Raw genomic sequence first — 15,480 nt, forward strand, 5'->3', positions numbered from 1 at the left:
ATATTCCTTGGAATCTCAGGCAACTAAGTCATTCACAAAGAGCGTTCATTTCAAAATCTGAAATCAGGAAATCCCTTCAAGAGGCCTCCACTCTCCTTCTCCTCACCACCAAGCAGGTGGCTCTGGGCTCAGCCTGCAGGTAGGGACACTGTCCGAGCCAGGCAGGCTCCACCATGTGCGAGGCTGGGCCCGCTGCTCCTGGGCTGAGGGACAGTTGCCCGGAGCCCTCCCCTCCCCTCTGTTCGCCCTCGACCCGGAAGCAGGCGGGTCTTGGACTTGGACTGGGGGCCTCAGAGATGGCTTCCTGTAGGGGACAGAACGTGAACCTTGAGGTCAGCGTTTAGACAGCCAACCACCACCACTTCCAGCAGAGGCTCCTCTGGCCAGTGTGGCCCCAGGTCCTCGCAGGCAGCGGGGTGCGCAGAAGCGCCGGCCAGCTCGGTGCCGGGGGAGGCCCAGAGCTCAGGCCTGTTGACCTCACCCGCAGTCATGCTGCTGAGGCCGGGCTGCAGCCGGAACCCTCCCTGGGGCCTGGAGGACGGTTCAGGGTGGAAGTAATTCCTCACAATGCAAGACGAAGCAGATGCCATGCAAACCCGACTGCGCCCACACCTCGCAAGCAGACATGCTCACCTTCCATCTTCATTCCTAAAGCAAGCCCGGCCCCGGAGCACACAGAGCAGCCCCAGGGGCAGGAGGCCCAGAGGCTCCAAGAGGACCCCAGGGCAAGGCCCAGGGAGGGCCAAGGGGACCGGGAGGACGGGGCCAGCTCGTTTCAGACACTACCCACCTGCTCACCCCCTGAAGTCCAGGCTGTCCTGAATAAATTTCAGCAAGCCAGATAGTTTTCTAGGGCAGGCGGGCGAACACCTGCCTTTTAAGAGGGCAGAAAACTGTCTGTGAGCGTGGTCCACTGGAGGAACACCGAGGGCTCAGAGAGGCACCCCAGCAGCCCCCATGTGCCGCCAGACAGGACCTCGCTTTGCCAGCCCACCGTCTATGCCGCCAGCTTAAAAATGATTACAAATTACACGTTAGGATAAGCTCATGTGGAAATCAAAGTGCACATTAGAAAGCTTGGCTGTGTTTCCTCACCGGTTAACAAACGCTGGGCCAGCGGGTGGGCAAGGAAGCCCACGCTCACGGCCATCAGTGAGGGGCTCGAGGGCGCCCAGGCCTGCCTGGGGCCCTCGCTGTCTGGTCATGGTTCCTCCAAGGGGAACAAGCTGCCGGGCAGACCGTGGCCGGTGTCCAGCCTCCTCTTACCCTTAGATGCCAGCCTGGCCAGGGCCCGGCTCCTCACACCAGCTCCAGGAAGGGCGCGCTCGTGGAGACAGCCTTTCCATGGAATTGGAGCGCTGGGGACTCTGTCCCAACCGGTCATCAGCTTCCAGCGGCCTTCTATTTGCTCATCGTGCTGAGGTTCTGCAAAACCTGTGTGTCCACCTGAAGGTACATCACTGTCTCGGAAGGAGTTTAACCCACTCCCAGATATGCTCCATTAAACCTGCTGCTCTAGCTGGCAAGGGGGGCAAAGTTCAGGAAGTGCTTGCTGGGTTTTTCACAGTCAGATCTCCAAACAGAGTGGCTTTTGTTCTTGATTTTCTAACCTTTCTGATAAGAGTCTGAACAAAAGACCTATTTCTCCATCATCTTATTAAGGCCAAGAGTTGGAGGAGAAGGGAGGGCCAGAGAAGGCACAGCAGAGACCATGCTTATCGTTCCGCTGGCGCCTGCTCTCTGCGACTTTCCCATCGCCCCTCTAGAAGTTCTGACACGCGCTCGTCCCCATGGGCAGCAGGTCCTCTGCCAGTCCACCCTCCACCTCGCTCAGACTCTCGGACCCGGAACCTTCTTCTCATTCCCAGAACGTCAGCGACAACCCTCATTCACCGCCCTGCCCTTCCCCCTTCTCAGAATCACCACTTTCTCCTGGGGAATTCCCTGGATGTCCAGTAGTTAGGACTACGTGCTTTCACTGCCGAGGGCCCAGGTTCAATCCCTAGTCAGGGAACTAAGATCCCACAAACCATGTGTTGAGCCCAAAAAAATTTTTTAAAAATGATAAAAATAAAAACTTTCTCCTAGGAGCTCTCCTACAAGCTGGGGCCAAAGGGATGCTCAGTCAAACACCGGAAGTCACGGGTCCCCCAAAGCGTCCCCAGCAGGAAAGGACTCGGGAGCAGCAGTCCACCAAGTGCTACTGCATAGTGCACCCTGACCAGCACCGCTGTGTGCCCAGCCAGAAAATGTTCAACGGAAGGCTTATTTATCTCTGAAGATCGCCAGCAGAGGGTCTCCAGATGTGGTATTGGATATAATACACGTGATCTTCACTCATATTGTTATGGTACTTATTAGGATTACATGATTCAAAACATTTTTAAAAAACAGCTTTCTACAAGTTTCTAAGCACCTAATTCCACTCCCCTCAAAATTACAACTAAAAACCTTGAAAAGGGGGCTTCCCTGGTGGTACAGTGGTTAAGAATCTGCCTGCCAATGCAGGGGACACGGGTTCAAGCCCTGGTCCGGGAAGCAACTAAGCCCGCGGAGCAACTAAGCCGTGTGCCACAACTACTGAGCCCGCGTGCCTAGAGCCCATGCTCCACAACAAGAGAAGCCATCGCAATGAGAAGCCCGTGCACTACAACGAACAGTAGCCCCTGCTCGCTGCAACTAGAGAAAGCCCGCGCGCAGCAACGAAGACCCAACACAGCCAAAAATAATAAATAAAAATAAATACATTTATAATAAATAAATAAAATAAAAACCTTGAAAAGCATAAAAACACACGGAGGAACTTTTAAGGCCCAACACTGTATGATTCTAACCAGCTCTACGACATTCTGAAAAAGCAAAACGATGGAGACAGTAAAAGATCAGAGGTTGCCAGGTGCTAGTGGGAGGAAGTGACGAATTTGGGGGGCAAAGAGGATTTTTAGGGCAGCGAAACTGCAATGGTAGATACATGTCATGAATTTATCAAAACCCACAGACGGTACACCACCAAGAGTGAACCCTAATGTAAACCATGGCCTTCAGTTAGTTACAATGTATCGACATTGGTTCACCCTTTATAACAAATGGAAGATGTTCACTGCCGGGAAACTGTGTAATGGGAACTCTCTGTACCGTCTACTCCATTTTCTGTGGAGCAGAAAACCTAAAACTGCTAAAATGTAAAGTGTGTTAATTCTTTTAAAGCAACCAAAAAACTTAAAAAGAAATATTCCCTCCTTGTTGAAAAAAAAATTAAGATCTAAAAACCTGAGAAGCATTCCTGCTGCATACTCTGAAACGTCAGGTTCCCACCCACGACCTTGCAAGGTGACAAGCGCGAGGTGGGGGATGGCACACCTGAGAGTTGAGGCACCATAAAGGTGGGAGGGCGGGCTTCCCTGGTGGCACAGTGGTTGAGAGTCCGCCTGCTGATGCAGGGGACACAGGTTCGTGCCCCGGTCTAGGAAGATCCCACATGCCGTGGAGCGGCTGGGCCCGTGAGCCATGGCCGCTGAGCCTGCGCGTCTGGAGCCTGTGCTCCGCAACGGGAGAGGCCACAACAGTGAGAGGCCCACGTACCACAAAAAAAAAAAAAAAGGTGGGAGGGCCACACTTGTGGGATGCCAGGGGGGTCCGCCCTGCAGAGGACAGGAGCCAGCAATCGGACAGCACCCCAAGCCTGCTCCGCCCAGGCTTCAAGAGGCAGCCCCAGCGTCAGTGGGCCTCACCCTTTTGGGTTTTTTTTCTTTTGTTTTTTTTTTGCGGTACGCGGGCCTCTCACTGTTATGGCCTTTCCCGTTGCGGAGCACAGGCTCCGGACACGCAGGCTCAGCAGCCATGGCTCACGGGCCCAGCCGCTCCACGGCATGTGGGATCTCCCCGGACCGGGGCACGAACCCGTGTCCCCTGCATCGACAGGCAGACTCTCAACCACTGCGCCACCAGGGAAGCCCGGGCCTCACCCTTTTGGATCAAATGTGTTGACGCCTTTTACTATCCTGAGTAACAAAACTCATTGTATTAGTTCCCTGGGGCTGCCAATTTCTTTTTTCTTTTTTAAATTTAATTTAATTTAAATTTCGGTGGGGTTTTTTTTGGCTGCATTGGGTCTTCGTTGCTGCGCTTGGGCTTTCTCTAGCTGCGGCGAGCGGGGGCTACTATTTGTTGTGGTGCACTGGCTTCTAATTGCAGTGGCTTCTCTTGTTGTGGAGCACGGCTTCTGGGCACTCAGCCTTCAGCAGTTGCAGCACGCAGGCCCTAGAGTGCGCAGGCTTTAGTAGCTGTGGCACGTGGGCTCAGTAGTTGTGGCTCGTGGGCTTAGTTGCTCCGTGGCATGTGGGATCTTCCCAGACCAGGGATCGAACCTGTGTCCCCTGCATTGGCAGGTGGATTCTTAACCATTGCACCACCAGGGAAGTCCCAGGGCTGCCAATTTCTAACTACCATAAACTGGTGGCTTAAGACAACAGGAATATATTCTCAGAGACCTGGAGGCCAGAAGTTGGAAATCAAGGTGTCAGCAGGGCTGAATTCTTCCTGAGGCTCCAGAGGAGGACCTTTCCTGCCTCGTCCAGCTCCTGGTGGCTAGGGGATGTCTCGGCTGGCAGCCATGTTCCTCCAGCTCTGCCCACGTCTTCATACCGCCTTCTCCCCCGTGCGTCATCTCCCTTTCTCTTCAAAGGACATTGGTCATTGGATTCAGGGCCCACTCTACCCAGCATGATCCCATCTTGAGATCCTTAACTTAACGAGATCTGCAAAGACCCTTTCTCCAAATGAGGTCACATTCACGGGTTCCGATGTACATTCTGGGGAGTACCATTCAACCCACGACACCCACATACACATCAAATACAAAGAATCAGTATAACGCCCTCACGGAAATACGAGACAAGAACAAAACGGACGACATTGATGGTAAAGTGTGTGCTGGTGTGTCAACAGGCAGGAGAGATCTGCTGCTGGCCGACCACTAAGTGAGGAGACGGGGTTCTCTAGACACTCTGAACAAGAAAAGCAGGCTCTCCCCTGACCTAGCTGCACTTCTGGAAAGTTCAAGGTGTGTCATTCCACACATAGCCTTCCATGCCTCGCCATCCCACAGTCTCGGGGTCTGGCAGCTGACTTGACAGCTGACACGTCAGGGTCCTGCACACCCTCAGCCCTGCCCGGCCACACCATGCCTCACAGCCAGCACACGTCCCAGCTGGGCACTTAGCCTCCATGTACCAGGACTGGGCCTGGCACCACCAGGTCACACAAAGAATGAACACACCAGCTGTTGCTGAATGGGGGACGCAAGGTGGGGTTGTCCCTGCCCTCAGGGGCTCAGGCCCAGGTGGGACTCTAGGACAAAGCTGTGAGGGGTGAATGCTCCCAGGTGGCTTGGAGGCCTGTGCTGGCAGAAGTGAGAGACAGTCAGGAAGTGAACCTGTGTCATCTGAGGGGTGACTAATACCTGGGCAGTTTCTCAGAGCAGGGAACAAGCTACAGAGACACAGAAGAGGGCAGTGGGATCCTGTGGGGTGTTACCATTCACAGGGACTCTCAGAAGCTCTTCATTTCACAAAGGAGCCCGTGCTCTGGCCTTGCTTGGCAGTCTGGCAGAAGGGGATAGCAATGTCACAGGAGAGCCTGCCCCTCTGCTGACAACAGGCCACCAGCCCCGGGTGCACAGCACGGAGAGCAGACGCCCGCCAACCACAGTGTCCCCACCAGTGTCAGAATGAGCCCTGCCTGCCTGCCCTTCATGCCATTCCCCACAGAAATGTGGGGATGACCAAGAGGCACATGAAAAGATGCTCAACATCATTAATTATTAGAGAAATGCAAATCAAAACTACAATGAGGTATCACCTCACACCGGTCAGAATGGCCAGCATCAAAAAAATCTACAAACAATAAATACTGGAAAGGGTGTGCTGAAAAGGGAACCCTCCTGCACTGTTGAATGTAAATTGATACAACCACTATGGAAAACAGTATGGAAGTTCCTTAAAAAACTAAAAATAGAGCTACCATATGACCCAGCAATCCCACTACTGGGCATATACCTGAGAAAACCATAATTCAAAAAGAGACATGTACCACAATGTTCACTGCAGCGTTATTTACAATAGCCAGGACATGGAACCAACCTAAATGTCCATCGACAGATGAATGGATAAAGAAGATGTGGCACATATATACAATGGAATATTACTCAGTCATAAAAAGAAATGAAATTGAGTTATTTGTAGTGAGGTGGATGGACCTAGATCCTGTCATACAGAGTGAAGTTAAGTCAGAAAGAGAAAAACAAATACCATATGCTAACGCATATATAGGGAATCTAAAAAAAAAAAAAAAAAAAGGTACTGATGAACCTAGTTGCAGGGCAGGAATAAAGACGCAGACACAGAGAATGGACTTGAGGACATGGGGTGGGAGGGGGAAGCTGGGGCGAAGTGAGAGTAGCATCGACATATATACACTACCAAATGTAAAATAGATAGCTAGTGGGAAGCAGCAGCATAGCACAGGGAGATCAGCTCGGTGCTTTGCGATGACCTAGAGGGGTGGGATAGGGAGGGGTGGGAGGGAGGCTCATGAGGGAGGAGATATGGGGACATATGTATGCATATGGCTGATTCACTTTGGTGTATAACAGAAACTAACACAGTATTGTGAAGCAATTATACTCCAGTAAAGATCTATAAAAAAAAAAAAAAAACAGCCGTGGGGACCAATGAGTGAAGCAGGATTTAGGGTACAGGAGGAAGAGAGGGTGTATCTGTCAGATGCCCGCTCAGCTCTCCCGGGAAGACCACTTGCCTCAAAGGTAACGAAGTCATCGAACTCCTCGGGGCAGGCTGGCGGCTCCTCGTCGGGGGCAGGCGTGACACTGCAGAGCTGGCCGTCGGGATCTGCTAGAGAAAGAAGACCCGGCTCAGCAGGTGGCCCAGAGTATCCCCAGAGAGGTCAAGGGGGAAGGTGCGTGCGTGGTGGACATGAGCGGGACCTGGACTGGCCATGAGAAACCCCGGGGAAAGGAGGCAAGCAGTGCAGCCCCCGGGGAAACAAGGCTTTGGGCCAGACTCCACGTTCTATTTATTTTGGCCACGCCACGCGTCTTGCGGGATCTTAGTTCCCCAACTGGGGACTGAACCCAGGCTGTTGGCAGTGAAAGTGTGGAGTTCTAATCACTGGACTGCCAGGGAAGTCCCAGACTCCACGTTTTAAAGAATCTGTCTTGTCTGGGGAGGTGTCAGTGTGATAACATCTGTCCAAGGTGCTGGACCCATGGCAGCTTTTATTTTCTCCCTTTTTACTTAACTTTACCTTCTACAACACATTTTATTTTATAATAATAATAAGTTTGAAGGAAACGCTATCGTTTCATGCTGGATAACGCTGACGTCAGCACCAGAGACCCCACTTCTCAGACACGAGCCCACAGCAGTGGCCCTTCTGCAGAAAAAGCTCTGCTCCCATGGCCTCTAGGCAATGTCAGGGCATAGCCCGTCCCAAAGAGCATGCAAGACGCCTATGTTTCCTGAAGCTGCTTCATTACTGTGATATCATAAGAAATATTTATTTGGTCTTTGTCTCCATTGGTTCCTGGCACAGAGCTCCTAAAACCCCGGGGATTTCCTGAGTGAAGGGGTGAAATGAGCATCTTTTATTCATAACAAGCCCCTTTCAGCCTTACCTGGGTTCACAACAGTGAAGTGACTCTCAGAGGATGGGGGCTGGTTGCCAGGGAACTTTCAGCCCCACTCCTGACCTCTGATCTCCCGGGATGGGGAAGGGCTGGAGATGCAGCTGATCTCCAACAGCCAGGGATTAAACAGTCCTGCCCGTGTAATGGAGCCTCCACACAAACCCCAAATGAAGGGGTTCGGGGAGCTTCCGGGTTGGGAACACACTCAGATACCAGGAGGGTGGCACATCCCAAACTCCATGGGGACAGAAACCTCTCCATGCCAGACCCTGCCCCATATACCTCTTCACCTGGCTGTTCATTTGTAACCTTCATAATATCCTTTATAATGAACTGGTAACAGTCAGTAAAGCGCTTCCCTGGGTTCTATGAGCCATTCTAGCAAATTATCAAACCTGCGGAGGAAGTTGGAACTCTCGATTTGCAGTCAAGTCAGACAGGAGGGAGGGTGACCCAGGCACCTGGGCAGTTGGTGTCCCAGGTGGTATCCACAGAGCACAGAGGACTGCGTGGTGAGGAAAATCCACAACACAGATCACAGCAGTGACTACTCACACACATCAGTTCCTTGTTGAGTGTGTTTCACGTGACCTAACAAAACATCAGTCACTTATTCGTATGGAGTAGAGGCCTTTGAGGGCCAAGTGGACCAGCAAGCCTCCTGATGCTCCTGGGAAAAGGACTCTGAAGGGTCAGCACTGGCCTCCTTGGCCAGAGGACGCTCTTCTCTGGCATCTGGACACCACGCCCACAGGGCTCTGAGGCTTGGAGTCACAGGACAGCCTGGGGAGGGGGATGGACGCTGCCGGACCCCTCAGTGGCAGGACACGTGGCTATGTACTGTTTTTGAAGAGCTCTCAATTTGAACAGAATAATCATGCTTCCCCTCGACAATCAAGCAGATTCAAACATTTACACGTTCAGTAACTGTGAGATGCTGCTCCAAATTCAAGACTGCAAAAGCCCTTTGGCTGCTTCCGTCTTAAGAATCACAGGTACTTTTGCTGCAGTTGCTTTGTACCATTTTCCCTAGGGGAGTGTAGCTCAGACGGTGGCTGGAGTGAAGGAGCCTCAGAGCGTGACAGGCTGGACCTGGACCCCGTGCTCGCTGCCCACCATGCCAGCCCACAGCCCTGCAGCCCCTCATTGGAGGCCTGGTCTTTGGTGCAGGTGAACTATGGCAGAACCATAGGGAGAGGGTGACTATGGATGGAAGACTTTGGCGTCTGGGGCAGGGGAGGGAGAGGACCACTTACCCCAGCGGAAAGCTGTAAAACGCTAGGCTGACTCTGCCTACCTTTCCACTTTCAAATGTTAAGTCTTGCTTGCACTTCCAAAAACTGAAACAGAGAATTCAAAACTTTCAGAAAGCAGCCAATCATCTTAGCCATGGTGGACATGTGCTCAGATTCCAGGGGTGGGTCCTGCCCCATGCAGTGGAGGCACATGTGAACGCAGCTCGCATTTCTACAATCTCGATGGGAACTAAATATGGTTCTTCTATCAGTTTTCTCAATTAAGTATCAGTTTTTACTGTTTATTTATCTTGTTCTTCCAGAGCCTGGGGGTGGGGGATGAGCCAGAGCAATGGCCCATTTGTAATAACCCGGCTTGATTTCATTCTATTCCTGAAACAAGGCCTGTGGCGAGGACAGCAGACTCCTGCGCTCCTCTGCAAAACTGGGTCAGTACACGGAGTCAGTGCTCCACTCCTGGACGCAGAACGGAAGCCTGACAGACGCGACAGGCCGACCATGGCCATGGCAGGGGTGCCGGCAGGAAGACGTTGAGGTGAGCTCTGGCTGAAAGCAGTTCAGGTGATCACGCTCCCATTCTCCCAAATGCTACGAGTTAACAATTTCAAAATCGTCTCTGACTTGTTTTTATTCTAATTTTATTTTCACTCTCCATTCCTAACAAAAGTTGAATGATGACGTCAAATTACCAAAAAAATAAAGGAGAAGCAGGGGGATTTCCCTGGCAGTCCAGAGGTTAGGACTGCCAGGGCCTGAGTTCAATCCCTGGTTGGGGAACTGGGATCCCACAAGCAGCGAGGCCAAAAACAAAAAACAAAAAAAAGGAAAAGCAGGGCCCACAGCCCTGACCCTCCCAGCAGTTCACCCACTGTGCGGGGAGGGGCGTCCCAACCAGCACTGCCCACTCCAGAAGAGGCCGAGTCTCCTGAGGCACCCAAGCTGCCCAGCCCAGCCCCCCAGCCTTCCTGCAGCCCCAAATGTGCAGCGTGGCCCCAGGTCCCCTTCCCAGACACCCTCTGGGAGACCTGTGTGCCCCCAGCTTCACCATCCCCTGAGTCCCATCACCTCCCGGGGTTGTCCGGGCTGTCCTCCACTAGAAAGCCAGCTCCACCGGTGCTGTGTCCCCGAGCCTGGAATGGTCCTCTCGGCAAAGCTGACGGCCCTGACAGGTCTCAGCTGCCCGCTCCCACAGCTGCAGCCCCTTCATCTGCCTGATTCAAGCTCTCATCACAGCAGCCTCCCCTTAGCCTGCCCACCCGAGGACCCCACCCTATCTGCTGGCCAGGCTGGGCCCCTGACCAACCCTGACAGACGCGACAGGCCGACCACCCTCTCTGCTCCCTCCGGCACATACTTCAGGAGTGGGGTCTGCTCTGCATAGGCTAAACTGGGGCGGGGGACACCAGCTGCAATGTGGCATCATGCTGAGACCGAGCCTCACCCTCCCACACCACCACGTGGGACGCTGCTGTTCCAGAATGTTCGTGCCACTGAAGAATCAAAGCACCACTTCCTAGAGCATTCAGGCTAACTCTGGGACAGCCTAAGAAGCTTTTATTTTTAATTACAGTGGAAATGTTACCAAAAAAGAATGCACAAATAATGAGACTCAGTGATGTGTGTGGGCCCCAGAGGCGGAACTTTCACCAAGTTGTCCTGACCTGGGGACTTCCCTGGTGGTCCAGTGGTTAACAATCAGTCTTGCAATGCAGGGGACGCTGATTCAATCCCTGGTTGGGAAACTAAGATTCCCACATGCCGTGGGGCAACTAAGCCCATGCGCCACAACTGGAGAGTAGCCTGCGCACCACAACGAAAGATTCCGTGTGCCACAAGAACCGACGCAGCCAAAAACATTAAAAAAAAAAAAAAAAAAGTTGTCCTGACCTGGAGGCTCTAATTCAGGAGGAAGTGAGGACAGAGGGCCCCCCAGCTGCAGGGGGAAGGGCCCAGGCCAAGGCAAGGAAGGAGGAGGGGTGTGGCGAGCCCCATCTCAGCATCAGGTGGAAGGTTGACCACAAGGGACAGGCAGGACCCAGGAGACAAGACATTCTCAGACAACCATCTTCTCTCACCAGGCTGATAAATCTATGCACACGAAACTTCGAGACACGTGCAACCAGGGGACAGCCTCGGGGACAGCAGCTGGCACCCCTCCAGCTCAACAGATGGGGGTCACTCTGCTCCCACGCCGGGGCCTAACGGGCTGGTGGCTGGAGAGCTCTGACAGCACACTGGGTCGCGCCCACCTGGTCATGAGTTTTCCAGGGAGCACATTCCAACTCCTGAGGCCCAGGGTTGGGACCCCCTAGGTCACGACCCCCCAGGAATTCCTACAGCTGAGCTTGCTCTGTTTCTCGTCACCTGTGGGCCTATCAGAACAGAGCAGCCACTGCCCAGCAACAGAATCGGGGACGTGGGCTCAGAGAGGCTCAGAGAGGGCCTCAGAACCACACAGATAGCCCCGGCACCGTCTCTCGCTGGCCACTGTCCTGGGCTCCTTCCTGCCCACGCCCAGGGCCCTTGACCCTTCAGAGAAAGCCCAGTCTCGGCCCTGGCTGGAAGGTGCCCCGTGGTCAGCAGCTGCTCCGTGGTCACCCCAGGGAGTGGTCCACACCACTCCCCCCAAGGCCATGGGCTGAGGGTGGACAGCAGCATGCCTAGCCTGGCTCATGTCAGGCCAAGTGTCCCAGCAATTCCCATAAGTTCTTGAACTCTAGAATGTTCTGCTGACATCCCAGTAGAGCACTCAGGGACTTTAGCACCTTCTTCCCCACAAAATGGCTTAGTCTCTGCTTACCTGAATATTCAATTTGTTTAATTACTGTGACCACATAAACACTGACCCCTCTGGCCAAGAGTATTCCAGAAGCACATTTTCCTCTTACTCCACGTCTTGTTTTTCCTGGCATGAGTGACTGCTTGCTGGTGTCCTGGGCTTGACCCCTATGCACCCACCACCCTCCCACCCCCAAGCCCTCGGGCAGAGCTGCGAAGCCTTCTCCAATGACCCACCAGTCCTGGGGCCCTGGCTCCCATCACCGCCAACCTGTGGCCAACCCATCACATGGGGTGAAGGTGAAATGAAGCTGCTGAAGACAAAGACCCACGGAGCCACCTCCTCTGGGACATGTGACCTCCTTACTGACCCCCGGGACTGAGACCAGGCAGCCCAACGCGGCGGCTCCAGCCCCACTGGGTCCGGACACCCACGGACCCAGCGGGAAGCTCTCAAGCACACGTGGCACACGCGTGAAAACCAGTCACACGGCAGACCTCAAACTCCAGGCACAGCACAGAGATCCCATTCTCTGACTATCACACACATGATTAGGTTCAAATTATTGACAAGATCTTAAAATACATTTAGAAATTGTTTAAAATAATTGATGAGTCAAAGAAAAAAATCACACTGGTTTGTTAAAACTAAGAGAAAAAAGCCTACACCTAGAGTTTCCCAAAGGTTAACCGAGGAAGCTGTGGGTGGACAAGCCAGCCCCCACCCCCACCCGCGTCCTGGGCGTGCCTGCGGTGGCCCCGGTGACCTTCCCGAAGGCCTGGCTTGGGTGTCTGCTGTGGGGTGGTGAGCACACCATACCAGGAAGCACCAAGACACACTGGAGGTGGAGAAGCAAAAATTTTCATGAAGCCACCAAAAAATTTTGTGCAAGGGATGAAGTTTTAAACAACTTTCTGTTTTAACCGCACACCTAACCTCCAAAAAATCACTGAAGGACTACAACCCACTGGTTACACAGATCCAGACACAGGCACGAAGCCTCCGCCTGCAGACTCTCAGCCTGGATCCCAGGGTTCACCTCACCCACCCCACCCCCTGTACGACCTCTGGGTGGTACTACCCAGCTCACCACACGGGCCTTGGGACTGCCCCCCACCTGGACCAGCCTCACGCCAGTCACGCCAGCTGGCCCCCAGAGAGGGCTGCCAGCCCGGAGCTGGCCCGTGAGGTCCTCCAGCCTGGCCCACCCACCACACTGAGGGCAGCTACATGGCCTCGGCATGTACCGTGCACACATGGGGTCCCCAGGCTGCGCGGGGCCTCAGACGGCGTGCATGCAGACTGACTGGGAGAAAGAGCCAGTGGGGACTTGGGGTTTAGGAAACCTTGCCCACGTGACACTGCTAGGCAATAACTTTGGGGCGGGGACAGACAAGACAGGTGACACTACCAACAACTGTTGATAAGACCCAAAGGCATCCCTTGACCCAGCCCCATCAGGTAACTGATGGTCCTGCCCAGGTCTGCACGTCCTCCTTTTCCTCTGCCAGGAGCAGGAGGAGGGAACGAGCCTGCGACTGGGACCTCCCACCACCCTCACCCCAGCACGTGGCCACAGATGGGGAATGAGAAGGAAAACTCTATTCAGAGCTTCGGGATTTTATTTAAAAGGACAGCATATGGGCAACCGGTGAGAGTGTGAAACGTTCGCTCTGGCAGTTCTGTAAGAAACTAAGCTCACAGCCAGCACGCGACCAGCCATCCCATCCCTGGCCACAGGCCCCAAAGCCATGACAACACTGTCCACACAAAGACTTGGACCTCAGCGTCACTAGAAGGTTCATTCATTGCGGGCCCAAACTGGAGACATATTACTGTCCATCACCTGGGGGGTGGACAAACTGCATAGGCATGCAGGCGAGCACAGCTCCACACGGGAAGAGTGCCCTGACACGCGGCAGCACGGGTGAGTCGCAAGCATCACACGCGGGCGAGCACAACACGGGAGTGTGGCCAATGGTTTATTTATGTGACGTCCACGAGAGGCAAGGCTAATCCATGCTGACAGAACCAGCCAAGGAGATGCTGGCAGAAGGGAGGGGATCACTGGAAGGCCAGCAGGGAGCTGTCTCCGGGGACAGTAAGGCTCTGGGCAGGGGTCTGCATCCCAGCAGGAGAACATCAACATTCACAGAAGGGCACACAAGATTTGTGCATTCACAAAAGGTAAACTTTGACTCAAAATAAGACTGCAAACAAATACTGAACTCTAATGAATCAGTAATGACTGATACACAGGACAAGGTGTTTGGGGGAGTGTACGGCAGTATACCTGTCTAAAGTGCATCCCATTTAAAAAAAAAAGATGGATTGTTGGACAGATGTATGGGTGGATATATGATATATAATGACACAAACGCAGGAAGATGTTCCCTGCAGATTGTGGATGGCAAACACACGTGTGGGTGTTCATTGTGTAAGTCTTGCAATGTTTTTGTATGTTTGGAAGTTTTCATAAAAAAAAAAACAGTTCTGGGGACTTCCCTGGTGGCACAGCAGATAAGACTCTATGCTCCCAATGCAGGGGGCCTGGGTTCGATCCCTGGTCAGGGAACTAGATCCCACATGCATGCCACAACTAAGGAGCCCCCGAGCCGCAACCAAGGAGCCCATGTGCTGCAACTAAGAAGCCGGCAAGTCACAACTAAAGGAGCCCTGGAGCTGCAACTAAGGAGCCGGGCTGCTGCAACTAAGACCCGGTGCAACCAAATAAATAAATATTAAAAAAAAAAAAATTTCTGGGGAAAGGGGCAGTAGACTTCTAACATTACAAATAAGTAGCTGAGTCAGTGAATTCTGGAGGACAGTGCGTGAGGAGCAAAGAACGAGGTGGGAGAGAGGGCCTTCTGAAACCTGGGATGTTTCAGGGGCTCTAAGGAGGAGAAGGCTCAGCAAAGGGAGCCTGAGGAGTGAGGGTCACTAATCGGGGGGCGGGGGGCTGAGGGAGGGGGCTGAGGAAGGGGTGAGGCGACAGAAGCCCACGGTGGGGTGACTGACCTCCATTTCTGATCGCTGTGATCCCTCGGTAGAAGTCTTCGAAACTAATCACGCCGAGCCCACTGGGATCCAAGTACCTCGTTAAGTCCTCCACCTGCAATGGCCAAGTGAGAATGTTATCGGAGCCTTCACACTTTGGGTGGTGGGGGGGTCGTGCATGTGACATCTCACCACATTCAGAGAAGCAGGCGGCTTGCAAGGGGCAGTGCTGAAAGTAAGGGCCATTAGGTCCTCTGACTGGAGTGCCAGCAACAGCTCCAGCCAGGGCACAGGTGGCATCTGGGGAGATGCTGCCAACAGTGCCCAGAACCATGAACCACAAACCACAGAATAAGACCCTGCTCTCAAGCCAAAAGCCATGCTTCTTGAGTGTGCTGAAGTTTTAGGCATTACTGCAGTCAGGATCCAGGCGCTATGCACAGCACAGACCCGCCCATCCCGACAGGCACCCCAGCCGTGCAGAGGCCTTAGTAAAACTGACTCCAGCAAGTAGACCCTGGACATCAGAAATAATAAAGAGTAAGTGGGATAATACACACATGATGTTCCAGAGAATGAAACTCTCCAAAAAGAAGATAAGTTTCTGTTTGTAAGTATAAACTGGATTTCATCAAAATTTAATACTTTTGCTCTTTAAAAGACACCCTTAGACAACACTGTAGATCAACTATACTCCAATAAAAATTAATTTAAAAAAAAGACACCATTAGTATAACTAAAAG

The 15,480-nt window shown here is 53.0% G+C and overlaps 1 protein-coding gene across 5 annotated transcripts in view; it reads right to left on the bottom strand.

The window, feature by feature from the left end:
- Positions 1-15,480, bottom strand: part of RAB11FIP3 (RAB11 family interacting protein 3) — a 79,563-nt gene that overhangs the window by 24,225 nt on the left and 39,858 nt on the right. For 3 of the 5 annotated variants that reach the window (XM_067707233.1, XM_067707234.1, XM_067707235.1), the window contains exons 2-3: positions 14,759-14,852; positions 6,817-6,911 (exon numbers count right to left, since the gene is read on the bottom strand). In XM_067707233.1, the coding sequence (XP_067563334.1) occupies positions 6,817-6,911; positions 14,759-14,852 (189 nt within the window). The remainder of the gene's footprint in view (positions 1-6,816; positions 6,912-14,758; positions 14,853-15,480) is intronic. The other 2 variants (XM_067707232.1, XM_067707236.1) reach the window with 1 other exon arrangement.

The sequence above is a fragment of the Pseudorca crassidens genome, chromosome 15 (assembly GCF_039906515.1).
Source record: "Pseudorca crassidens isolate mPseCra1 chromosome 15, mPseCra1.hap1, whole genome shotgun sequence".
NCBI lineage: Eukaryota > Metazoa > Chordata > Mammalia > Artiodactyla > Delphinidae > Pseudorca > Pseudorca crassidens.